A 27,466-nucleotide genomic window follows, 5' to 3' on the forward strand; every position below is an offset into this window, starting at 1 on the left:
GAATTTTCTAGAATTTTCTCGAAAATTCTGGAATGTTCTATGGATTTCTATCGAATTTTCTAGAACTTTCTCTGGAATATTCTGGAATGTTCCATGGGTTTCTATCGATCTTTCCCTTACTTTTCCGTACACACAGAGAGTGTAGACATAATATTGGGATCGGCCAAAAAAATCTTACTGTTCCGTACACACAGAGAGAATTAAAAAAAAAGTCTTTCATTTAACAATTTTGATATTTAAATGTGCAAAAACAACCCAGCGAAGCGGGTTTAACAGCTAGTAATAGAACTAAAATAAAATACCCAGACAATAATAAAATAACTAAATAAAAAATTTTAGATCAAAATTCAATTACTTAATCAATAAATGTAAGTCTAAGATAATAAAGATTAAAACATTAAAAAAAGTTAACACATGTACTAAAATTTTAATGAAAATACTAAACTTGTGAAAACTAACTGAGTAAATTTGTGTCATGATTTTAAGTGTTTATTGATATTTGCATTATATATGTAATTGAAACAACTAAACGTGAATTTTCTTAATAAATAATCAAAAATGGCAAAAGATACTATGAATGTATCTGGATCTATGTCTTCGAATAATCGTTTAGAAATGCAGGTAGGTAACTTATTTTAAAAATTATTTAAGGTATATTGCATCCCTGTCTCTGTCTGATATATTATAAATGTAAAAGTAAGGTTGTTTGTTTGTTAAATGAAACTGTACAATAAAATAGCTCATTATCAGAATAATACTTATAATTTATAATGATAGTTATATAATAATAATAATACAGTAGAACCTCGATAACTTAAACCTCGGTAACATAAAAACCTCTGTTACTTCAAAAAATACTATGTTCCCTTCCCATCAGAGCCCAAAACCTCTATAACTTAAATAAATAATCTCTGTATAGGCCCTCAGTAACTACATAGAAACATGTACATACCTCTATATTAACTAGGGTACATAGAAACATGTACATACCTCTATATTAACCTTTACCTAACATAGACCCTTGATAACTTAAAACCTCTATAACTTAAAATATTTTGTGTTTCCCTTGGACTTTAACTTATCGAGGTTCTACTGTAGTTATAATTTATAATGATATATTTTTTATTTAAGGATGTATGAGCATCACAACAATGTTTGATTTAAAGGCTCACAATTTGTTTGTAGGTAGTCTTTTACTCAAAGAATATGTGGTTAAAATTTCAGCTTAGGTATCCGTGCAAATTTTTAAGAAAAAAGTCATTAAAAATCGATATAAAATACATTGGCTCTTATGGAGGAATCTCAAAAAACGACATATTTTGGAAGTTTTTGATAATTTTCATTTGGAATGAATGAAAACAAATTTAAAAAAAACTTTTTAATAGAAAGTAAACATATTAACAATGAATTAGAAAAGAAAAAAACTAAGTGTCTCCGCCCATATAAGGGATGTAAGAGCAGGGTAGATTAAGGGTTGAAATTATTTTTATCTTATTTTCAACTTTGATGATGAATTTTGTTATAACTTCATGAATGTAGACGAAAAACAAGAATAAAATTTTTCGATATGTGTCTTGGTTTTCGAAATATCGAAAGCTAAATAATTAAACAAAATTTTCAATTTTCGATATTTTGAAAATTAAGCCAGATATCGAAAAATTTTATTCTTACTTTTCGTCTTATATCGTCAAGTAATAATATAAATTTATCATCAAAATTGAAAATATCTATTTTTAAATTTGTGCTCCCACTACCATGCTCATACATCCTTAAATTTAAAAAAATAAATTTAGTCTATAACATTTCATTAGACCATTTTGAACCACAAATTAAGATTTCTGTAAAAATGATGAAAAAGATACAATTCATGGCCACATTTTCTAATGCACTCAATGAATCAAGACTATATAATATTTTTTTAAATATTGAAATCTGTACATATATTTTACCTGTGTAAAACAATCCCTACCTCTATTTCATAGTGTTATGGAAGAGGGATAAGTGAGAGCAATAGACGTGGACTCTATAACGCTGTCGTTTTTAAAGGTATATTGTATGTGTTATGTACATAAAAATACGTTTTATGCAATAGCAATTAATTTTTATCATATATCCGACCCGCTATTAGTTTATCGAAAGAGATCCTTTAGCGAACGCAAACCCCACATAATTATACATATATGAGAAAATATCAAATTTAGTTTTTTATTTTTTCAAATATCCCTATTAAAACTTGAGTTACTGCAACCGAACGCGAATGTATGAAATTTTGCGTAAAATCGTGTAAACTTTAAAAAATAGACAAACTTTGTCCTATAAAAATCGGCTGATCTGAAATTATTGCAAATTTAACCTTCTTTAAAAATAAATAGTACGGTATTGATGAAAAATGAGTCCTGTCAAGGTAAAAATTGAAATAAGGTCAAACTTTTCGACGTTTTCTTATTTTTCGGTATGATCTGATCGTTTGGCGAGGTCGAAAACTTGGATTTAACATGGCCTTTACATTGTTAACAACTTATCAAAAAAACCAAACATACCTGAAATGATGTAACGTCCTCCTATTTTCATGATTAATTTGATTGAATGAGAATTGTTTTATACATTCGCGTTCGGTTGCAATAACTCATTATACCATGTATAATAATATATGAAATATATCAAGATAAATTAAGTTTAGTCCCAATTTGTAACGCTTAAAAATATTGTTGCTACGAACAAAATTTTGGTACAGGTATTCAAAAAATCACTTATTTAATCCATTTCCGGTTGTCCGTCCGTCTGTCCGTCTGTCTGTGGACACGATAACTCAAAAACAAAATGAGATTTCAAGCTAAAATTTTTATAGCGTGCTCAGGACGTAAAAAGTGAGGCAAAGTTCGTAAATTAGCAACAAATGTCAATTGGATCTTGAGTCCGTAGGACCCATCTTGTGAACCGTTAGAGATAGAACAAAAGTTTAAATGCAAAAAATTTTCCTTATAAAAAAATAAATAACTTTTGTTTGAAACATTTTTTTGTAACTGTTTACCCACGAAGGCGTAAGCTGGGTGCAAATTTTATAGTTTGTATTATATGGGAATATTAGTTATGAATGTGTGGATATCTTTCTTTACTTACATGACGTCAAAAAACAAACGATTGCGTCATCGACACTGTCTGTACATGGCATTTCAACAATTAACTCAGTCAATTGTTTGTTTTCACTTGTTTTAATAGAGATATTTGAAAAGTTAAAAATGATTCTTAAACTAGAACAAATTTGCAATTTTCTGCATGAACCTGAAGTTGGCAACCAAAATAGCCGCTAAAAAAATAGTCGAAAAAAATTATTGTAAATTTTCGAAAAAACACCCGCAACGTAAAAAAAAACACTCAGAAAATTTGTACTCACACACATTCGCATGTCTTTCAACATTCAAGAAAATTTTCCAAAATAAAAATTTTATTTTCATAAGAAAATTTTCTTACATATTTTCTGAAATTTTCCATATTTTTTTCGTTTTAATATCTTATTTTTATTACCCATAGTTAAACGTAGCTTAAAACTAGCGTAAGCAAAATAAGACTGTTGGTCATAATGATACAAAGAGGATGATGGCTTTCACTATATTATAACGCATATTTCCATAGAAACTGATTGAACCACAACCTCAACGGTTGTAAATACGTCACTGCCTTTTTTTTTATTCAAAAACTAGCTGACCCGGCGAACTTTGTTCCGCCTTAATGGCAATAAATAAGCAGTTTTTTTTTTTTTAATTGGAAAAAATACAAAAAAAAAAAAACAAAAAAATACATTAATCATTCATAATTATTTCTGTATTTTAGTACATAGGTTGCTCTTCATTTAAGTACCTTGTGATACACGACATTTTTTGTTTTATTATCAGGCGCAAAAACAAACAACGCAGATGGTCTTCCGACCCGTGAACATGCCACGTATAATTGACCATGGGAAAAACATGAATGTTCTAGATTTAAACCACAAACTTTTAAGGATTGGCCATTGTTTAAGGATAAGGATTGGCCAATAAGTTCATCATAGATGGCACCACCGCCGAAATTAATGTTAGTTCAATAAGTTTACCATAGATGGCGCCACCATCGAAATAAATGTTAGTTCAATATGTTTACTGTAGACTTCGGTGGCACCACCACCGAAACCCAACCCAGTTATCAAGTCCCACGGGAATGCTGTCGAACGGGATAAAAAGTATCCTATGTCCTTCTCCTGGCTCTAAACTATACCTCCCTGCCAATTTTCAGCTAAATCGATTCAGCCGTTCCTGAGTTATAAGTGGTGTAACTAACACGACTTTGTTTTATATATATAGATATAAAATTTTTTATTAATAATTATTAAAAAAAATGAAATTATAATTTTAAAAAAATACTTAAATATACTTTAGATGAATTATTCTTTTATTAATTACATTTGGGGAAAAAAAAATTAATATAAATTCTCTATTAGCACTGAAAAATTTCAATATTTAACAAAAATTGAAAGTATTCTGCATAACTGTAAAGATAATCATAATAATGAATGAAATTATTTGTTTGCAGGATTTTCCAGAAGAAAGTACAAGTCGGAAAAGAAAATTTATAATGTGGGGCTTGGGTATAATGTTATTGATTGGATTATTAATTGGAGTTACTGTACTAGTGCTTGCTGAACACCCACCAGAAAGTGAACAATTGGGAAGAAAAGAAAAAATTACTTTAGAAGATATACTTACATATACATTTTACACAAAACGTTTTAATGGAACGTGGCTATCAGGTACATTTTTATTTTAAATATTTTATTGACACATCTATGAAACTACTCTTAAGATAATACAAGTGAAAAACAAACAATTGACTGAGTTAATTGTTGAAATACCATGCATAGTCAGTGTTGATTTCTTTATCACATTACACATACAAACATGTGACACATACATAACCGATAATCAAGTATCAGCTCGATATCTTTTTTCGTTTTTGAGTTATCGTGTCTACAGACGGACGGACGGACAACCGGAAATGGACTAATTAGGTGATTTTATGAACACCTATGACAAAATTTTTTTCCTAGCATCATTATTTTTAAGCGTTACAAACTTTGGACTAAACTTAATATACTATGTATATTTCATATATACATGGTATAAAAAGTGACAAAAAGCAAGCTTGAACTAAGTTAAGCAAATTTTACCGAAGACGTTGTTTTATTGACTTTATTTAAGACTGTAAAATTAAATTGAAATTGAATAAAAATTGAATTGTCGGCTGTCGCACTTTCTTTTTGACACCCATTATACAGAAACATGTGAATACGCAAACTTTTTTCAAAACATCACGTTCCGTGGTTCAAACAATGTCTGTAATTTTTATAAAAATGTAATAGTCTAGTAAAATAAATAACACAGGAACTTATAAAAAAAGGCGCTACTAGTTCTTACGCAGCTTCTCTATTTCCGTGTGGAAAAGTAAAAATTACTACAAAACTCGTAGCGGATTAGTTTAAATTATAATTTTATAATTTTTTTTCTTTTGTTTTAGATACCGAAATATCATTTCATGATAATGTGGACGATATATACATATTCGATATACTCACTAAAAATAAAACGTTATTAGTTCCAAAAATTGATCATCCAGTAAGTCAAATTTTGTTATTTATCTCAGTAATTATAATTACAGTAGAACGCCGATTAACCGAATCGCCAATTATCCGAATCAGCGTAATATAAAAAAATAAAACCAAGTACATATGTAATTTTTGTTTTGCTTTGTTGGAACTCGTTGGAGTCCAGATATATTTCAATTGTTATAGTTGAAAGTTAGAGACAAGATTTTACGACAAAATTTTAATGTTTCAGGCGTTAGAAAATTATTCGAATGCAATCCTGTCCCCAAGTCGTAAACATATATTAATCGAACGTAATCCACGAAAGGCAAGTATTAAGCTAATGAACCATCCGATTAACCCATTTATCACAAAGATAGAAAATTTATTTATGATTTATCAGTTAATTAATACCAGTTAATTAATAAAGTAGGTACCTTTCTGGCAAACATCTCGCGATTGCGCTACTATCCCCTAAACTTTTTTAAATATAAAAGAATACATTTTTAAAACCGTCTCCCACAAGGTAATAATTTTAATATGTTGTAATTTATGTATTTTAAAGTGTAAAAAATATGCCAACCCATTTTGGCGACTGTCAGTATGGATCAGACTATAAACCAAAGTTATCATAGGGGTGGTTATTCATAACATGCTCCCACAAGGCTGAAATTTTGAGGAAATATTTTTTCAATGGTTCAAAAAGTATATTAGCCAGGCTCCTGGTAGGTTTTTTGTTGATTTTTTTGCGGATGGCTCAAAATACTATAAGGAGTGCGCTGATCACGAATTTTCAGATCATTTTGTTCCCCGAGATGAGAAAAAAAAGATATGGCCATTTTCACCGTTTTTTTAAATAATTTTTCTTTAGTAGGAGGTTGATTCTAAAAATAAAATATATGCCGGGAAAAATAGTGATTTTTATGCTGTTTCACCTCGTTTTTAGTTTTTTTGAATAGCACTACTTTCGGTGCCAAAATCAACCATTTTTCATTCATTGTAAGTTTGGTCAATACAACCACATCTGAGCTTACTTAGAAAAATTCGGACAACGAAAAAGTGGTAAGATAGATATTTTCTAGTCTTTTATTAAGGTTAGAATTTTTTAGACTAGCCAAATTTTACAAGTTGTTAGAGTAGACTACGACACAACTTTTGCCGCCAGCTGACTTATTTTATCTCATCTAGAACCGAAGAGTAGCCTTAGGCATCCTTAGTTTAAATCCAAATTTGCGACTTCGAAGCTATCAATAAAAAAATTCTACAGCTCTTTGAAGCACTTTTTTATCTTCAAAGTGCTGTAGAATACTTTTATTGATAGCTACGAAGTTGCAAACTAAGGGTGCCTAAGTTTACCATATTTTGAATTTCTTTCCTAGGTCCAATATTGGGCCCAGGGTAGCCCCAAACGCATTTTGATCATTATCTCCGGTTCTAGATGAGAAATTAAAGCGGCTATTAATACCTTGATATAATTGTGTAAATATAAAATTTAGTATTTCTGACGTCAATATTTAATATTTTTTTGTGTCAAAAAAATAGTGTGAGTGTGTGTTTTTTTTTTGTGAAGCTTTTGTGCCAAAATAGTGAAATTTTTGTCCAAAAATGGCTGAGACTGCGCGTTAATAGGATTTTAAACTACAGGCCGAAACCTTCCTTTTTTTAAGTTTTTTTTTTTGCTTTGAATAAGTCTAAGAATGAAGTAACGCAAAAACATTAATTTGAGCGAACCAAACTAAAACCCCGACTACTACAAAATTTCTTGCTTTAAAAAATATGAAACAAGAAAATATTCACATCAGAAATTGTTATAATAAGTAAAATTGTCATTAAGGCGGAGAACCTTTAACGACGGTTTTCCACTAATCGGACAAATAAAAACAACACAAACTCAAAGAATAACACATAACTTTTCGCAAACTTTTGGAACTACCATAACAAACATAAAATTTATAATTTCATATCACAGCTTAATCAAAGTCATTGATTTTTTTTTCAGTTATATCGACGTAGCTATTTAGCTGAATATTTTATTGTTAACGTTGAAACTAAAACTGTTACACAATTAATCCATGGAAAAGAAAAAGAATTTCAACTAGCACTTTGGGTGCCAAAAAATGAAAGACTTGTATTCGTTTCTAATAACAATATTTTCTATGTACCAGATGTAGATCGGCTTAGAGACTATATTCAAATAACGAATACTGGACAGCCTGGTGTGTTTTATAATGGAATAACTGATTGGGTCTACGAAGGTAACAAATTGTTAACTTTAAAAGAAATCTTATTATATACAAGATGGGCCATTTTAACCTATTGTTGCAAGGTTTCCTGTGAGTTTCATAGGGAACATCACGCTCTGACATCAGATTGGATTTTAGTTCTCCGGGTTGCGTTAATAATAGTTAAAAAAAAATTTTACTTATTCTGAAAAATAAGTAGAAACATTTAAAACTTCTAAATAATGTACAGGGTAGCCAAAAAGTTGAAATCACTATTTTTCTTTTTGGTAAACTACCCTTCCTTTTTATAAATTGACAAAATGTTACTTAGAAAATTTGCTCGCAATTAACAATTATGATTCTAGTACAAAATTTCAATAAGATCTTTTCAACTTTGACAATTCCATTCTTAGTGAATGTTGCTTTATCCGAGAAAATAATAACACCCCTAGAGTTTGCAGCTTATGAGGTAAATGTACATACACTGCATAAAGTTTATTAAAAATTCAGCGTTTTGGTTGAAAAATGTATTATGGTGGGAGGAGAACATGTTAATTGATTCAATGTTATTTTCTTTGTTACGTTTTTCGGTAATTAAAACTTTTGTTCAAATAAACAATGATGTGAAAATTAAAGTTCACAGATTTCTTGATATTTTGTGTAGAGTCGACTCTACCCTTTCTTTTTATAAGTTGACAAAGAGTGACTAAGAAAAGTTGGTCGCAATTAACAATTATGATCATAATTGTTAATTGCGACCAACTTTTCTTAGTCACTCTTTGTCAACTTATAAAAAGAAAGGGTAGTTTACTAAAAAGAAAAGTAGTGTTTAAAAATTTTTCACTACCTTGTACATTATTTAGAAGTTTTAAATATGTCTTCATATTTTTCAGAATAAGCAAAATTTTTTATAAAGAAAGACTTTTCTTCTTAAAATGCAAAATAAGAAAATTTACCAGTATAGTTACCTCTACTCGGGGACACAATGTATATATATTATAATTGTGGAAAGTACGCAATCACGCAATAACTACCAAACGCATTTGGTGAAATTAGGTACAGAGATAGATTATAGCACATAGGCTACTTTTATCGCGGTGAAATGTATGGTTCCTTTGAGACAGATTTGTTGTAATTTTCATAGAGCAAAGGATTGTCATGATTTTTTGCATAGGTAGTGGTAGTTTAGAGTAAACGAGGGGGGTATCTGAATTAACACATAGCATACTCTTCATCCCGATAGTATATTCATGTGAGACAATTATTGCTGACCTTATTTGTTGGTACTTTATAATACTTTACAGCTACATAAATAATTCCACGACAGCTTAATATTATTTCACCTATAGAAAGTTACATCATGAGCGAGTATCATGAACTAAATTTTAGGTACCAATTTTGAACTTCCCCCTTGATATTTAAATCGTCGCGTTTTCACTCAAAACAATAATCACACCAAGTCAATAATTAAGGATGGATACCTTTCCATCTTCTTTGGAATCTCTCTTAAGAACTAATTGTACGATTTCATTTTTTTTATCATGGTTGAATAGAGAATTGGTTCTTAAGATAGACTGCACAGAAGATGGAAGATAACCACCCTTAATAACTCTTGACCTGATGACATACAATTCTCTCTTCAAACATGGTAACCAAAAATAAAATCGATCGATTGGTTCTTAAGATAAACTACATAGAAGATAGAAGGTATTAATTCCATCATCTGGGCAGATCGATTTAATTTTTTTAATCATGGTTGAGTAGAGTATTTTATGATCTTTCAAATGAGGTATAACAAAGTACGGGTGTCATTTTAAATTTCAAAGTTGGGGAGGCTAGAGGCGAAGGGTTGAAATCAAAAGTTCTCTAGGTACCATTTTTGAACTTCCCCGTCAATATCTAAATCGACGAGTTTTCACTCAAAACAATAATCACGTCAATTAAAGAGTTATTAAGGGTGGATATGCTTTTAAAATGAACATACTGTATAGTACTATTAATTATCAACGGGTAAGTTTTAATATTATTATTTTCAGAGGAAGTATTTAGCTCAAATAAAGCATTATGGATATCTCCAAATGGAAAATATATGGCATTTGCTACTTTCAACGACGCACGTACACGCATAATCCAAGTACCATATTACGGTATTCCTGGTGATTTAGCTTTTCAATACCCGTTAGAACAACAAATTCGTTATCCTAAAGCTGGTACTACTAATCCAATTGTTGAGTTAATTGTCGTTAATTTAGATACAATCATCAATAGTACTGAAGTACAATTAAAAAAATTACCAATCCCCGAGTCATTACAAACTAGGTAAGCATTCATATTATAGGCCAATCAAATTAAACATTGAACCACGCATCAAATCAGATTATTTATTTATATTTTGTTTGAAATGTTAGGAAAGGGCTGGTTTTTTCTGTTTATTTTTAAAGAAGGTTAAAATTTTCAACAATTTGTGTTAAACCCGATTTTTATAGGACCAATAGTTTCGGAGATACAGCATTTCAAAGTTTGTATATTTTTCATGTTTCACGATTATACGCACAATTTCATTAAATATAAAAAATTTTCCTTATCAAAAAATAAACAATTTTTGTTTTGGTGTCCATTTTCTCCAAACTATAAAATATAGGGAGTTGAAAATTTGTAGGTAGCTTCAATTAGTGGCCTTGCGAAACATTCTGGAAAAACGAAAAAAAATTATAGAAAATACTTTCGAAAATTTTTAGCGTCTTCACGGGTAAACGGTGATGTCTACGAAAAAATGTTTCAAACAAAAGTTGTTTTCTTTTTTAAAAGGAACATTTTTTATACTTAAAAATTTTGCGTAAAATCGTGTAACATGGAAAAGTAGACAAACTTTTAAACGCTGTATCTCCGAAACTGTTCCTTAAAAATATATACCACAATTTTTGGGGAAAAACCAGTCCTTCCGGGTTAAAATCGGCAAAAACTGAAATAAGATCAAAATTTTCGAGATTTTTCTAGGCTTGGATTTAACATTGCTTTTACATTGCAAACAACATATCAACAACAACAACAACAACAACAAAAACAGATTTGATCCAAGGTTCATTCCCTTTTCATGTATAATTTGATTGATTAATTATTAACCTTATTACCGCCCTAGTGTGATAATGAATTCATTTCTGCACTAGGCCAGTAATAAATTCAGTTACGACAGTAACTTTTTTAATTTTCTATTTTCTCAATAAACCATGACAAATTTTAAATAATAATCATCGTTTATTTTAACATTTTAGAGGCGTAGATAAAATTTTGTACGATATACGTGTGATAACGCATTATTAACGTACTCCACCTCGTGCCACGCACTCGTTGTGCGAACTTCGCAGGCTTACGTTAAAAATGCTTCTATCCCACTAGTATCGTAAATAACTATTTAAATCTTCACTATTAATTTTTATTTTCTTTTAGTGATCCAATTTTGTCAGTAGTTTCGTGGGCAACGGACGAATCTTTAATTGCTTTCTGGTTGAATCGAGTACAAGATACGGCTAATATTGCCACATATAATTTAAAAAATAACACTAATGAGATTGTGAGTATACGCATAAATAAGTATAGAGAAATACTGCAATAAACAAGAAAAAAAAAGATGAAATCTCTAAATTTTGACCCATTGATCGATTTCGATAAAAATTTGGGATTCAGCTTTGTTCACCCTCTAGATTAAAAGTTATATGGTGCCTAGTAGTGCTTTTGCCTAGGGGGTGGTAACCACTCCTTCCAGGAGGTGGAAAAATATATGTTGAAAATGGCAAGGGGAATCGATAGAGCGATGAAATCTAAGCAAAAAGTATCATTTAAGTATATTTCGAAAAGTCAATATTTGAAGTTTAGTGGAACACAAAACTCTACTTTATTTTAAATTTTCTACTATTAACGTTATTTGGATTCGACATATGTGGCGCTGTCTAGTGTTTAATAATGAAACTAAAACATTTTCATTAAGAGACCCATGGTTTTGTCCCACTTGACCCACGTTTCAAGCTCAGTGTAAAATTAACTCTGCTCAATAACTAATAATCGATAGATGAACACTTTAAATTAAAAAGTTGTTATTGATTGAAAAAGTAACATTTTTTGTTCGAAATATTTTTCCGCAAACCGTACAGTTTAAGACAAAAACGACTGAAAAGATTTACTCAAAATTGTTTTTTCGTATTACAATTGTTATTCCGTATAATTGTTTCTGCGAAATCTAGGCACTCTAAGAAAAAAATTTTAAAATAAATTCAATGCAACTGATTTGTTTTTTTTTTTTTTTTTTTTTTAAAAACCATTTGTGTTCAAATTGAATGAAAAAACGCACCAGAAAGTATATTTTTGCTGTCAATTACTGTCTAAATTATTCGGTTTAGAAAAAATGTTTTAAACAAGAAATGTTTGCGTTGTAATTATTTATAAAAAACCAATTTAAAGCGTTCATGTAATGTTTGTAAGTTATGAATCAGAGTGAGATTTTATTTCAACCTGTAAACTTTGATCGAGTTTGCTACCCTTGTTGAGTAAAATACCAATCAAAAACTGCCCGGTCCCCAGTTGAAAAAGATTAGGGAGCAAAAACTATCATTTAATCATTCCACCATCCTTGTGTTCCATCATTATGGCCCTCTTAATACAAAAAAACACATTTTATTTTGAATGTAGTAAGGTATTCGGAAAAAATAGACTCGGAAACAAATGGCGACAGAAAAAATAGACGCGGAAAAAATAGCGACGAAAAAATACACCCGGGAAAAATAGATCGGAAATAATAGATCCGGAAATATACATCCCAAGTACATTGATTTTTAATAACTCTGTATTGTTGTCATTCCGAGTTGGTAGGGTTGAGTTTGTCGACTATAGAAAAATTGGTTTGGTTCTATAGTTTTTAACTCTTGCGTTCAAAAATGGGACATTATTACAGAAAACGGAGATATTGTCAAAGAAAAGAAAATTGCTGAGTTTTGATTTCGATACTTATATAATATTTATGATATATAGTAATTCAAACTTTTAAAATATATGTTTATGAATAAAAATTCGAATTAAAAGAAAAAATTAACAACTTTTATCTGAAATATTTTTTCGTAAACGTCACTGTTAAGCCATGAGGGCGCAATTAAGACAAAGCGCTGTCCATTTTTCTCCAAAACGGATAGCTGCAACTAGTGGTCTTGTGAAACATTCTTGCAAAACGAAACAAAATTCTAGAAAATACATTTGAAAATTTTCGAAAACTAAATGAATGGCAACCGAAAGGCCGTCATAACTGTGTTGGTTTTTTAAATTCTTCTAATTTATAAAAAAGTAATACAAGCACTGATTTTTAACACTTTCTATACAAGGTATTTCAACAATTAACTCAGACAATTGTTTGTTTTCCCTTCTGAGTCTATTTTTTTCGGATAATTTCCAGGTCTATTTTTTTTCGATCGATTTTTGTCTTTGCTATTTTTCCGGGGTTATTTTTTTCTAGATTCATGTAGTAATGAAGGTACTATTTATTGACTGTAGTGATATTTTAGGTACAAAGCTTAAAAAACAAAAATGGATGGTTGGACTTATTTACACCACCAATTATATCTACTGATGGATCTAAATTTTTATTGATTTTATCACAAGATCAAGGGAATAATACTGGTGGATTTTCTCATATCACACTATTTGATCGTAAACAGAATGCTAAACAACAAGTGTTAACTCAAGGAAAATTTGTTGTAACTGAAATTTTGAAATGGGATGAGAAAGAAGAAATTATGTAAGTATCAATTTGTTTTTAATTTATTTTCACAAATACAAATAAAGTATCTATTCGCAGGGCGCATGAAGCGCCGGACAGAAATTTAACTAACGGAACTATTGCTACTGAACTAACAAAAAAAATGTTTATCTATTTTTGCCATTTTGCATATAGAGGTCCAATACCATCCAGTATTAAAATCCAATATTTAAATAACTTGATTTGTTTAAGTAAAAGTTTCAATTTTTGTTACTTCACATTTATAGATATTACATAGCAAATGAAGAAAACGATCCAGGAATTCAACATTTATACAAAGTAAAAACAAAATTACCAACACAAACGGAATGCATCACTTGTACGCTGACACTGCCAATATACCAATCAGATTCAGATAATGAAATAGATAATACCAATACAAATGGAAATAGGAACGATATTTGTTTAAAAAATAATGCTGACTTTAGTGTAAACAATAATTATTTTGTTTGGACATGTGACGGACCAAATGTACCATTTAGTGCAATTTATAATACAAAGAATTTAACGAAATTATTTTTATGGGAAGATAATTTATCTGTTAAAAATGCTGTTTTACGTAAAGATATGCCACAATCTAAACGATTTAAAGTCAAAATCAATGAAGAATTTGATGCACAAGTACGATTAACACTACCACCAGATATGGATACAACTGGTCGTACAAAATATCCAATGTTGGTTAACGTGTAAGTTTCATTTTATTTAATTTAAAGTATATGTAAGGAGATGATTATATTATCAGAGAAATTGCAGAAAGTTCATCTGAAGAAAAACTTCGATGCTACCAAACCTTTAATAGTGTAAACCATGGAGGTTAGAGACAAGGAGAACGGTCGCTATGCGCTAAAGCATTAGCACGCCTGTCCCTGAAAATTTGTCGGTAAGTAGTATCTGCGAAGTTAGCTGTTTATGAGTATAAGTAGATGAAGTTAGTTGCATAATGTACAAAATTAACAACAGTCCACTTTTATTGAGACAACTTAGCGATCGTAGCGCCTCACTTATTTTGTCCGTATTTCTGGGACACTATTTCCTACAGCGATCGTTCTCCTTCTCTCTAACCTCCATGGTGTAAACACTCAACTTTGACAGACAGATACTTGAATGAAATGATACTAGCGACTAATTTCACATCAATTATCCAAGTTCGAACTGGATAAAGAACTTTAACCAATTTCTTTGATAATGTAAACACCCCTTAATCCACCTACTTACAATCAGTTCATTTAAATCATTTGATTACTATGTTTTGCGTTTATTTAGAATTGAAAATAATGAACCTGTTTAAGAACTCTACTAATTACTCTACGATTAAAGAATCTTTACAGCCAATTAGTTATCATCAAATATTTCTTAGTTGTACTCGTTCCCACTGAATAGGTTTCTTTCAAGCTACTTTTTTAAAGTATAAATTTCGTTAGATATAGAAATTAGAATATGATTTTAGTTGTAGTTACGTATAGAATTTTAACGCTCAGACGTTAGCGCCACTAGAAAAAAATGTAAACCAAATTTGTTAAGCTAAGATGATTTTTTCATTGAATGAAAAGACAAAAGATTAATCATAATTAGTGTAGGCGCGGAGTGTATTTCGACGTATTTTTACCCACTGAATCCGAATTTTCAATTTGCTTATCCCTCAGAGTGGGGGGAGTTTTTTATAAACAAATTACGGCCATAGCTCCTAAACTATTGAAAATTTTGTAAACAATTGTGTATATTTTCATGTTATGTACATAAAAATGCCTTTTAGGCAATAGCAACGAAGCCAGCACGATTGTAAGCATTAACATTTATCGTTTTTCTGGCCCGCTACTAGTTTATTAGTCGAAACCGAGCCCATAGCAAAAGAAAACCCCACATAATTATATATGAGACAATTGCAAATTTGTTCTAGTTTAAGAATCTTTTTAATTTTTTCAAATATCCCCATTTAAACTTTAGTATTGCAACCGAACGCGAATGTTTGATAAAATTTTGGGTAAAACCGTGTACTTGACAACAAAAAAAAGACAAACTTTGAAAAGCTGTATCTCCGAAACTATCGGTCCTATAAAAAACGGCTTGATCTCAAATTATTGCAAATTGAACTTTCTTTAAAAATAATTGTTTATGAAAAACCAGTCCTTCCAGGTCAATATCGGAAAAAAAGGTCTAAATTTTTAAGGTTTTTCTTATTTTTCGACATGATCCAGTTGTTTGCTGAGGTCGAAAACTTGGTTTTAACATTAATTCAATCAGAATTGATTTATACATTCGATCGGTTGTAATAACTCAAGTTTTAATAGAGACATTTGAAAAAATAAAAATGATTCTTTAACTAGAACAAATTTGCAATTTTCTCATATGTAATTATGTGGGGTTTTCTTTCGCTAAGGGCTCAGTTTCAACTTATAAACTAATAGCGGGGCGGAAAAATGATAAACATTAATAATTACAGGAGCTATGGCCCTATAAACAATTAATTTGTTTATAACAAACTTCCCCCCAAAATTCGGATTCAGCGCGAAATACATCCTTCTTTGATAGGACCTATAAATGCATACAAAACTCACTCAGCGCCTACACTAAATTAATTGTACTTACATATTTTATCAAGTACAAATAATTTATGTTACGATATCTTTGAAAAAATCACTTTTTAAAATGAAGAACACACTCAAGTACACACTTTAAAAATTTTAAGTTTTTGGATTCTCACTTGGCAAATTTATGCGTTTTGTAAATTTTTTTATTTCATTTATTATTTTGTAAAATTTATTTAATAGGAAATCCTCAATACTGCATTATTTTGTTTTCAGATATGCTGGTCCTGGATCAAATCAAATTGAAGAGCGGTTTACCGTAGAGTGGGAAAGTTATTTATCATCCAGTAAAAATTTTATAATTGCCAAAATTGATGGACGTGGCAGTGGTCTAAAGGGTGACCGTATGATGCATTCCATTTATCGTCGTTTGGGTACTTACGAAATTATTGATCAAATTAATGTGACTAGGTAAATACACTACATAAAATCATAAATTTATTATTGATAACTAATAGTTGGAACTAGCCAACTGGCGATAATAATTCGTACTAATTAAAACAAGAAGTGCGTCTAAATTCAGTTGTTGCAATAGGGAATATTCATGTATTTTTTTTATATTTTTAATTCATTGTTTGCACTGTTAAAACCATGAAGGTTATAAAGAAGGAGAAAGATCGCTATGTACTAAAGCATTAGCGCACCTGTCCCTGAAAATTTGTAGAATTTATAGTTCATTTTTAAGCCACCAGCCGCGCTGTCGTCAAGAAGTAGTATCTGTGAAGTTAGCTGTTGTTGTTAGCATATTGTACAAATTGATATATCATTTCAAATTAGCGCACAACAGCCCGCTTTTATTGGTACTACTTAGCGGTCGCAGCGCCTCACTTATTTTATCCATATTTCGGGGACAATATTTTCTATAGCGATCGTTCTCCTTCTTATAAGCTTCATGGTTAAAACAAAGTAAAAAATGAGTACGTGATCTGTCAATTGGTGACAGTTCAATGTATAATTTACACTTAAAAAAAAATGAATTTACAACATAGAATTTACACTCGTTATCATTAAGTTTTCTAATAAAAAGCGTTGAATAATAGAAATTAATGTAATATCATACCAAATGTAAGTAATTATTGCCATACAACCCGTTTTAGAAATTTTGAATTTTTCTACTGAATTTGTACTTTTATTAATTGATTTTAAGTAATTAACTTTTCTTTAGGCTATTTGTTGATTGGTTAACTACAAAACGAGCTATTAGCCACAATATACTAAAATGGTTCATCTTGTATATGTGATACAAAATATCAATAGTAATTTACTTTCTTTTCATTGTGGGTAGGCAATTTCAATACAGATATGATATAAAAAGTCCGAATAATAGTTCTTAAATTTTTACTTTTTCTTAAAAAGTTTGAAAAAAACTCGGAATAACTTTTATAATTTGACGTAAAAAGTCAGAGTAATTCTCTTTTAAACTGTTTAGTTTAAAATTGCGATTAATTTAAAATTATAAGTTATAGATATCTCTAATTTTAATTTTAATGTATCTTGATTATGAAGTTTATAATTTAATATTTTTATATTTTTAGATCTATTCAAAACCAATTTGATTACATAGATACTTCTCGAACAGCTGTATGGGGATGGAGCTATGGTGGATATGCAACTGGGATGATTTTAGCAAAGGATAAGACAAATGTATTCAAATGTGGAATGTCTGTAGCACCTGTAACCGACTGGACTCTTTATGGTAACGTATTGTTCCAACAAGGACACTGGGACATAAAATCCTAAAACATATTTCACTTTACAGAGAGTGGCCAACGTCCAATATAAGACTAATCATTATAGTTTTAACTGCCTGATAGGAATATTATATCCATTCATCCTCTAGGAGGAATCGGTGTATGAGTACAAAAAACTATTCCACGTCTTTTTTATAATTCTCTACAAATTGTCCTGCTGATGATATAAATTCATGTTGTCATGGGGCAACTTGATGCCATATTGTTTACACCGAAATTAAAATTAAGATGAATTAAATAAAAAAAGTAGGCATATTTAACATTAATTTTATGGTAAAACGGTAGATGGATGATATGTTTTCATAGATTTCTCTAAAACTAGTCGATTGAAATTAAAAAAAATGTTGAAACTTGAAACCTTAATAAATTATAGAAAACAAAAAAGCCCATTTTGCCCGACTAATAAAGAATGAGCACATTAGCGGGGACTACAAATTTTAAAAAAATATTTTTTTTAAATTTTGCTGGTAAATTATGTTATAACTTGCATTTTGTTAAAATATATCCCCTTCAGGACCCACAATAAAAATTTTTAGCTAGATTATAAAATTATTATTAAGTAGCTAGCTAATGTTAAAATGCACAATACAGTCCACAGAAATGCTCAAACCTAAACAACGCAAACAAATTATCAATCTAACTTATAGAGAATAAATTTGTTTCAAAAATTTGAAATATCTCGAAAATGGTTGATTTTATCAAAAAAATAAAGAAAAATGTACAAAGTAATTTTAATCAAAATTACCCTGAATATATTGAATTTCTATTTAGATTTTGGGAATTATTAGGTCAAGTTAGTTTAGAGTAGCTATTTTGGGGTGGACACACTTGCACCATAGAGTCCGTTATAATAACAAAAAGAGGTTGACCCATCCCCGGCCACTACTCTGTGAATCATTTGGAGCTGCTTGAGAATAGTATGAGTGCTTTGACGTCAATGGACTTCAGGCCGAAGAGATTGTTAAAGAAAGGTTAGCTCAATTAAGTTTATATTCTTATGTTCAGCAAGAGCTGAACATTGACAGAGAAGATGAGACATCGTTCCCTCTATCTCCCCACTGTGGTAGCTCCTGCAATAATCGTGATACACTCGTAAGCCCAGTCGTTTAGCGTGCCTACCGCCTAGCCAGTGTCCTGTGATAGCGTAACGATTTTGATTATAAAGGCTCTTTGAAGCGATATATGGTCTTTGGACGCCTACGATTGTACTCAGACCATATATGGCTTGTTGTACCACAAATGTGTTCTTCCCTCCATCTAAGATTGGCTTTTTTTAAATATCCTCATTCAGGAGCAGCTTGGAGTTCGCAAACGGAAGTCCCGAATGCCTATTGATGCTTGTGTCCGACAGTCTTGTTTCATTTCTAACAACCTCGTTGGCTTCACAATTCCCAGGAATGTCCTTATGTACCGGTACCCATATTAGGTTTACATTCATTTGTTCCGCTAGCTCATTTAAGAACGTTCGGCAGTTGTGTACTACCTTTGATGTTAGATCCACGGAACTGAAGAAATTCGGTGAAAATAGTAATGTCGCTGCAACTGAGAGTCTTATCCATTCAAATACCTCGTAAATAGCTTTAACTTTCCCTTGATATACGCTACAGTGATTTCGGACCTATTACAATAAATAACTTGCATATGGTTGGAATGGGAATTTAATTGATAAATAACATGGATTTTGTGTCCTGGTATCTTTTTTAATAAAATATATACTAGTCTAGTTAACAAGTTCAAATTGGTGGAATATAGAGATAATGGTCGTAAAAATACTTGTAACGGCTCGTTGGATTCGGAAAAATGTGCCGAAAGCGTTTTTTAGCATGTAAATAATTGTAAAGTTAAAAACAGTAAGTTATACCCTGGTGGAAAAAATATTTGAAGAAAGAATAAGAAATTCTGAAAAAGTCTTAGGAACTTTGAATTTCTCATCGTTTTCGGACTAGTCTTATTCATAGTTCTTAATACTTTTTTAAAGTTTCTAAGACTTTTTCAGAGTTTCCTAAGACTTATTAAGACTTATTCTTTTTTCAAATATTTTTTCCACCAGGGTAAACATTTAAAGATGAAAAAAAAATGGTATTTCGTTTTTCGTCAATATTTAAATTTCCAATAAAAAAACTCCCGTTCCTGGACTCCATTATTTATAATTTTAATTTAACGCTGAAAATAGGTCTTTATACGTCGTTTTTAGATTGTTGTAATAGTGACAAAAATGAATATGTCACACTAAATAATTTTTTTAAGGTATTAAATATTAATTTAACAAGTGAAAACAAACAATTGACTGAGTTAATTGTTGAAATACCATGCATAGTCAGTGTTGATTTCTTTATCACTTTACACATACAAACATGTGACACATACATAACTGATAATCAAGTATAGTACATATTATAAAATTTCCGCCTAATTGGCGCCCTCACGGGTAAACAGTGATGTTTACGAAAAAATGTTTCAAACAAAAGTTGTTTAATTTTTGATAAGAAACATTTTTTTACATTTAAACTTTTGTTCTATCTCTAACGGTTTACAAAACCCAATTGACCTATGATGCTCATTTACGAACTTGACCTCACTTTTTACGCCTTGAGTACGCTGTAAAAACTTCAGCTCAATATCTTTTTTCGTTTTTGAGTTATCGTGTCCACAGACGGACGAACAACCGGAAATGGACAAATTAGGTGATTTTATGAACACCTATGACAAAATTTTTTTCCTAGCATCATTATTTTTAAGCGTTACAAACTTGGGACTAAACTTAATATACTATGTATATTTCATATATACATGGTATAATAATGAAGATAGACTTCCGTGGGTGGGAGTTTTTTTATTGGAAATTTCCTCTTTTTTTAAATTTCTTAAATATTAATTTTTATGAAATACTGTTTGGAACGCTCCTGGTACATTTTTTAAGACATCATCTGGAATCCAACGAGCCGTCACAAGTATTTTTACGACCATTATCACTATGTTTCACTAATTTGGACTTGTTGACTAGACTATACATTCTGATTGACTTTAATAAACATACTAACATTTATTTATCTCTATGTATTATGTAACAGATTCAATTTACACAGAACGTTACATGCGTTTGCCAGTGCCATCAGACAATTTAAAGGGTTATGAAAACAGTAAATTATTAAATCAAGTTGAGGCGCTACGAAATAAAACATACTTTTTAGTCCATGGTGTTATGGATGATAATGTTCATTATCAACAATCAATGATGCTGTCACGTGTATTGGAACGTAATGACATCATGTTCCGTCAATTAAGTTATCCAGATGAAGATCATGGTTTGGCTGGTGTACGAAGACATTTGTATCACAATTTGGAAAACTTTTTAGATGAGTGTTTAGATATAAAAACGAAACAGAGCAGCTAAAATCAAAACATTCAAATATAATATACTGCTCCGCAAAAGGCACATTTAAAAAAAAAATTTAGTTTTCTCGAAATTTCCTCGAAATTTCAAATTTATAGGTGTAGGTATATTCAGGTGTAGGTATATCTTGGCGAAAAATGATTGGATCCGAATGAAATATAGTTTTCATTAGATAGCTTGCACTTTCTAGTTTTTGAAACAATATCTTAAACATTTTTATCACGATAGAATTAGACAAGGTATAAATTTCGATTTTTGCCCCAATTTCCTAGATCAGTTTTTTTTTCGACTACCAAGTAGTCATCATCAGTAAGAATTAGCTAGTGAATGTTACTCTTTGCTAATTTGGTGGTGGACTGCACCAAATTAGCAAAGAGTAACATTCACTAGCTAATTTTTACTGATGATGACTACTTGGTAGTCGAAAATACGTATTTTAAAAATACAAAAAACTGATCTAGGAAATTGGGGCAAAAATCAAAATTTATTTCGATATATCCTAGAGTTCTCATTTATTATCTTTGATAATATTTATATTAGACAAGGTATGTTCGATGGAGGACGAGTTTTGTTTCAGTGGACACCAAAGTTTTATCCTAAGTTGTACTCTCACGGGTAAACAGTGATGTTTACGAAATAATGATTCAAACGAAAGCTATTAATTTTTTTAAAAGGAATAACTTTTACATTTAAACTTTTGTTCTATCTCTAAAAGTTTACAAGATGTAATTTTTTTCATTTGATTGAATGAGCAAAAAAATTCCAATTTAAAATTGGCATATCTCGGTCAATTTTGAAGTTAGCAAGTCGAAAAAAAAAACGAAAATGTGCACAAATACTTCAGCTAGAACTTTTAATTGAGCTTTTTTTTTCTTTTTGATGCATAGTTTTTTATAATTCTTAAAAAACTAATTCAAATCCCCAACTATCCCCAAAAAATTGAGTTAGGTACACCCCTGAGAGGTCGACTTTTATTTCTGTAAAATCATTATTTGAAGAGATACGCAGGTTAAAGGTGAAAAGGGTCTATTTTGCTTTAAGGCCAAATATCTCGACCGTATAAAGATTAATATAAGCTCATTTTAAAGAGAAATAAACAAGCTTTCGAATGCACATACTCAATTTCTTGTAAAAATACTTATGCACCCCGTGCAAGCCCTTAAAATTCATATCAAATTAATGAATAAATATGTTCTCAGCGTTTTATTAAAATGTTTGAGTTATTGATTCAAAAACTAGAAATTAGAAGCTATCGGAACATATATATTTCATTTAGATCCTAATCATTTTTCGCTGAAATATACCCGTTTGAAATTTCGAGAATATTTAAAGTGCGACTCTTTTTTTGTGGGGGCGGTACACGCCTACTGAATACCCACCCTTGTGAAATTAAATCTGTTCTGGAATGCTTAGTTTGAAATTCAGAAAAAAATATGAGAAGTAAAACTGTCTCTGAAAAAGTCAGTAAAAGTTTGAAAAAATTAAGTAAATTATTAATCAATCATTTAATGACAGAAAATGGTAATAGATTGAGACCCCTTTCGGAAGAAATATTCTGATTTTTCCTAGAATAGTTTTTCAGAATTAATCAGAGATTTTATGAAAATTTAGTTAGCAAAATAAAGTAAGAATAAGACTTTTTCTGAGTTTTTCAGAATTAATCAGTAAAATTTATAAAACATTTCACTTTTTTTTTCTGACTTATCTATTAGCTCTGAAGAGAAACCATAGTGATTGTATATTCAATACATATTTAAATATACACATGATGTCGACATTTCTATTGCGCGAATGATCATATATTTAATATAAAATGTATTATTCAGTACATTAAGGATCATTATTTCGAAAATTTACACAAGCTAAACTTTTTTGTTAAACTTTGAGCATAGTTTAGCTTGCATACATTTACTCTTACTTCATTTTGCTAACTAAATTTTCATAAAATCTCTGATTAACTCTGAAAAAGTTTTCTAGGAGAACTCTTCCTTGATTAATATTTTATTGAATACTTTCAGACGTTTTCTGACTTTTTTAGAGATAGTTTAACTTCACATATTCTTTTCTGAATTTCAAACTTAGTATTGTGAGTTCCAGAACAGATTTATTTCCACTAGGGCAATTACATACTACTACAACATCGTCATCACATTCAATACAAATAAGTACCTCCTAGATTTAAACCTAGAAAAACTATCAGCTAGACAATTTTTTCAAAACATCTTTATATTATCAGGTATTTAAGATTTTAACGTTGATAATAGAGAAAAATAATTTTTACTGCCAAACGTGTTGATGGTGTGCGTATAGAAAAAAAATTATGCTTTTTCAAAACTATCTTTCGATGACAAAAAACAAGTGATCGTGAAAGGTCGTTGTACACCGGATTTGCAATTACTAAAAACTAAAGGTAAGTAAGTCAATCGTAAATTCAACACAAAACGATCTTATTCATATTATTGGCTGACAAGTTGCAAACACTGCAACAATAGGTTGTTTTGTTTCCCTTGTCTACTATTTTTCAACAATAAAATCATCTGTAACGATACCGGTGACAACGATGTGCATAATTTTTCTACGACCGCAAAAAACACGATTAATCTGACAAAAACTTAGAAGCTTCCTTTAAGTATCACATCTTTGTGTATACTCACACCACCATCTTTTAACTGCTATTATTTAATTCTAATCTTTAAAAATCAGCCAATCTATGGATATTTGTGATTACAAATACCTACATCATTATTTACTCACCATGACCATGAACCAATACCAACATGGAGTATTTTTGATTATATAGTAGCTTTTAAAAATTTTTGCCTACCCTGTCTAAAAACTCTGTGCATGCCACTGCTTAGACTTAGGTTGAGGGTTCGTATTCAGGCAGCGGCAGTTTGAGCAATTGTAATTAATGGGGCAGTAGAATTGATCACATTGTCGTCACTTGGACAAGAACGAAGTAACCGACTCCATCCACATCATAAATGTAATTGTATAGATGGCCTCTTTTATAGGCGTATATGTCAGAGAAACGGAGGTTAAACCCCATTATTATTACTATGGAGCAATATATTTATTATTAATACTTTACAAATGTGAGGAAGACTTAAGGACACTTAGGGGCAATAAAATCGATGCGAGCGCTTCCAGTGAAAAATTTTGGCGATAAAGGAGGTTGTTATGACTAATTTGCAATTCTTTACATGTTAATCTTATAGAAAATGTCAAATTAAAATTATTGAAAAACACTAATTAATTAAACTTAAAGCACTAAAAATTGTGAAAATAAGAATTCAAATTGCATAAATATTATTTTTTAAATGTAAATTATCATAATTATTTATTTAAATTTGTGAGACAATAATATTAAATTTTCATAGTAAGTCATAAATGCAATCCATACAATTATATATGCATCCATACAATTCTATAATTAAAGTAGTGTATCGTTACCATGGAAACGCCTCCTTTAAAACTCACGCACGGAGCGATATAATTTATTGATCCCTCACTATTCTTCTATTTTAAAAACCTACTTCTTTAACCCTAAAATAATTAAGAAAATACTTCGTCGTCTCATCCCGTTCTTACCTTTTACATAAATACCCCCAGCAAGGACTAGTAAGTACTACACTTTATGCTGGAGTTAGTCTAGCTAGTTCAAATCCCACACTAATTAAATTGATTAGCTATAATATATTTGTGCCTATAGAGTTATTACAGTGCAACTGTTCAAGTGTCTTAAAAACCGTCCTATAAGCATATGGTACATAATTATAAATATAATAAAATGTTTACGATTTGATTACCAATCTACCAAACTAGTCAATATATTTTTCTACAATTATTATTCTTTTATTTTTTTTGTAAAATATTATCAATAAAAACATACGTTCTAAGTAAGAAAGAGTATTTCTAAATATTATTTATTTATTTTATTAATGCACCTAAACCTAAATTCCCATTTTCCATTTATTAGACTGCAAGGTTAACATAAGAAAATTAACAACTAACACATCGCATGGGCGTTGCCAAGGGGAGGGATGAGCAAATGGAAAAAAATATCGATATTTATCGTTTTATTTGGCACAGCCAAATTTACCACTGAAGCTACCCTTTCAGATGACACTGAAGATGCTTGACAAATCAAATATTTTAGAGCGATATCCGAGAGAACCGGTATGAAATGTTGACAATTTACCCAGAACTTTATTGGATCAGATTTTCTTTCTAAAAGTGGTTGGTCCAAATACTGCTTCAGTTCATTGGGGACACAGCTACTGTTTGGAACCTCTGACGAAGCTACGCTCAGATTTAATAATTTCTCATGTCTGGACCAGATAGAGTACCCACTAGCTTGTTCTGATGCTGCTTGATCAGGATTTTTATCCGGAGAGCGTTGTCCTCTACGCCGATGTTCTGCATGAATCTCAGCACTAATTTTGGATATAGCATTTGACACGAAAATTGGCGAGGTAAAGTGGATACGCTTGAACCGAGGGTTCAAAACAATAGCTACTGAGAGAAAAGGATTTCTTTCTAAAGGAGCCAGTTTGTCTTCAACTTTTTTGAGTAAAGTCTTGCCCTAAAGAAGTTGATGGAGTTGCTTGATATAGCTAAAATCATAAAGAAAAACGAAAATAACTATTGACGCAGGGATAAGAAAGCCATAAAAACGAATGATATACAGATATAAGGGTAGTGATGACCTGTACCAAACGTCATTAAAATCACGTCTACAGTTTTTATACCATGCATATATGTAATATGCAAGGTATACCAAGTTTAGTCCCAAATTTGTAACGCATAAAATATTGATGCTACGCACAAAATTTTGGTATAGGTGTTCATAAAATCGCCTAATTATTAATCACTTTGAAAGCTATAATTTCATGTGAAAAATATCCGCTTACCTTAATTAGGATCCAAATAAACCAAGTTGGCATCCCAATTTTGTACAGTTGTTTTTGATAGGTATTATCTTTTATTTCTAGTTAGTGTAAATATTCAAACTATATGTCCTAGAAATGTGTATAAAACATTAATATTTCGTTAGGGTTCCATAACATAAAAACATCCATCATTTATTAATTATTATTTATTATTACAATCATTATTTGATACTTAATAACATTAGGCTATTAAACTTAATTACTGTATTATGTATTTAAATGTCTATTTTACGGAAGCATGAATAGCTCACTGTCAATTTATGAGAAAGTGGAGCTACACTAGCATATTTATACCATGTATATATGAAATATACATAGTATATTAAGTTTAGTCCCAAGTTTGTAACGCTTAAAAATAATGATGCTAGGAAAAAAATTTTGTCATAGGTGTTCATAAAATCACCTAATTAGTCCATTTCCGGTTGTCCGCCCGTCCGTCCGTCTGTGGTCACGATAACTCAAAAACGAAAAAAGATATCGAGCTGAAATTTTTACAGCGTACTCAGGACGTAAAAAGTGAGGTCAAGTTCGTAAATGAGCATCATAGGTCAATTGGATCTTGGGTCCGTAGGACCTATCTTGTAAGCCGTTAGAGATAGAACAAAAGTTTAAATGCAAAAAATGTTCCTTATAAAAAATTAAACAACTTGTTTGAATCATTTTTTCGTAAACATTACTGTTTACCCGTGAGGGCGCCAATTAGGCGGAAATTTCATAATAAATGTGTTATACTAGATTATCAGTTATGTATGTGTCACATGTTTGTATGTGTAATGTGATAAAGAAATCAACACTGACTATGCATGGTATTTCAACAATTAACTCAGTCAATTGTTTGTTTCCACTTGTTTTTAAATGTGTACTATCCACAAGTATAAAACCAACTTTTAAAAAAATCATTAGTTCACTTTCAGTAAGCGCACTTGTGACTTATGGCATTATGGAAACGAACCGCTTTGAAGGTGTCGGTATTTTGTCATGTGTAAATTTCCAATTAAACGTCATAATAAACACTTAATAATACTTTTAAAAGTTAGAAATTAGGAATGTACAGGTGCAAATGAAAAACATAAACGATTAAAGCATTATATTTTTTAAATAAAGAAAATTCTCAACTAACTACATAAGACAAATTATAAACATTA

The 27,466-nt window shown here is 30.4% G+C and overlaps 1 protein-coding gene across 2 annotated transcripts in view; it reads left to right on the top strand.

Moving 5' to 3' along the window:
* LOC123305055 (venom dipeptidyl peptidase 4) overlaps positions 1 to 21,994 on the top strand; it is a 50,773-nt gene extending 28,779 nt beyond the window's left edge. The window contains exons 1-13 of one of the 2 annotated variants that reach the window (XM_044886659.1): positions 453 to 621; positions 4,567 to 4,783; positions 5,548 to 5,645; positions 5,868 to 5,942; positions 7,614 to 7,869; positions 9,873 to 10,155; positions 11,284 to 11,407; positions 13,383 to 13,615; positions 13,864 to 14,325; positions 16,441 to 16,635; positions 17,760 to 17,920; positions 21,047 to 21,608; positions 21,915 to 21,994. In XM_044886659.1, the coding sequence (XP_044742594.1) occupies positions 559 to 621; positions 4,567 to 4,783; positions 5,548 to 5,645; positions 5,868 to 5,942; positions 7,614 to 7,869; positions 9,873 to 10,155; positions 11,284 to 11,407; positions 13,383 to 13,615; positions 13,864 to 14,325; positions 16,441 to 16,635; positions 17,760 to 17,920; positions 21,047 to 21,369 (2,490 nt within the window). In that variant the 5' untranslated portion in view covers positions 453 to 558 and the 3' untranslated portion in view covers positions 21,370 to 21,608; positions 21,915 to 21,994. Of the gene's footprint in view, positions 1 to 452; positions 622 to 4,566; positions 4,784 to 5,547; positions 5,646 to 5,867; positions 5,943 to 7,613; positions 7,870 to 9,872; positions 10,156 to 11,283; positions 11,408 to 13,382; positions 13,616 to 13,863; positions 14,326 to 16,440; positions 16,636 to 17,759; positions 17,921 to 21,046; positions 21,609 to 21,914 lie in introns of those variants that run through there. The other variant, XM_044886660.1, reaches the window with a different exon arrangement.
* The last annotated feature ends 5,472 nt before the right edge of the window (positions 21,995 to 27,466 follow it).

This window comes from Chrysoperla carnea, chromosome 1 (assembly GCF_905475395.1).
Source record: "Chrysoperla carnea chromosome 1, inChrCarn1.1, whole genome shotgun sequence".
Lineage (NCBI taxonomy): Eukaryota > Metazoa > Arthropoda > Insecta > Neuroptera > Chrysopidae > Chrysoperla > Chrysoperla carnea.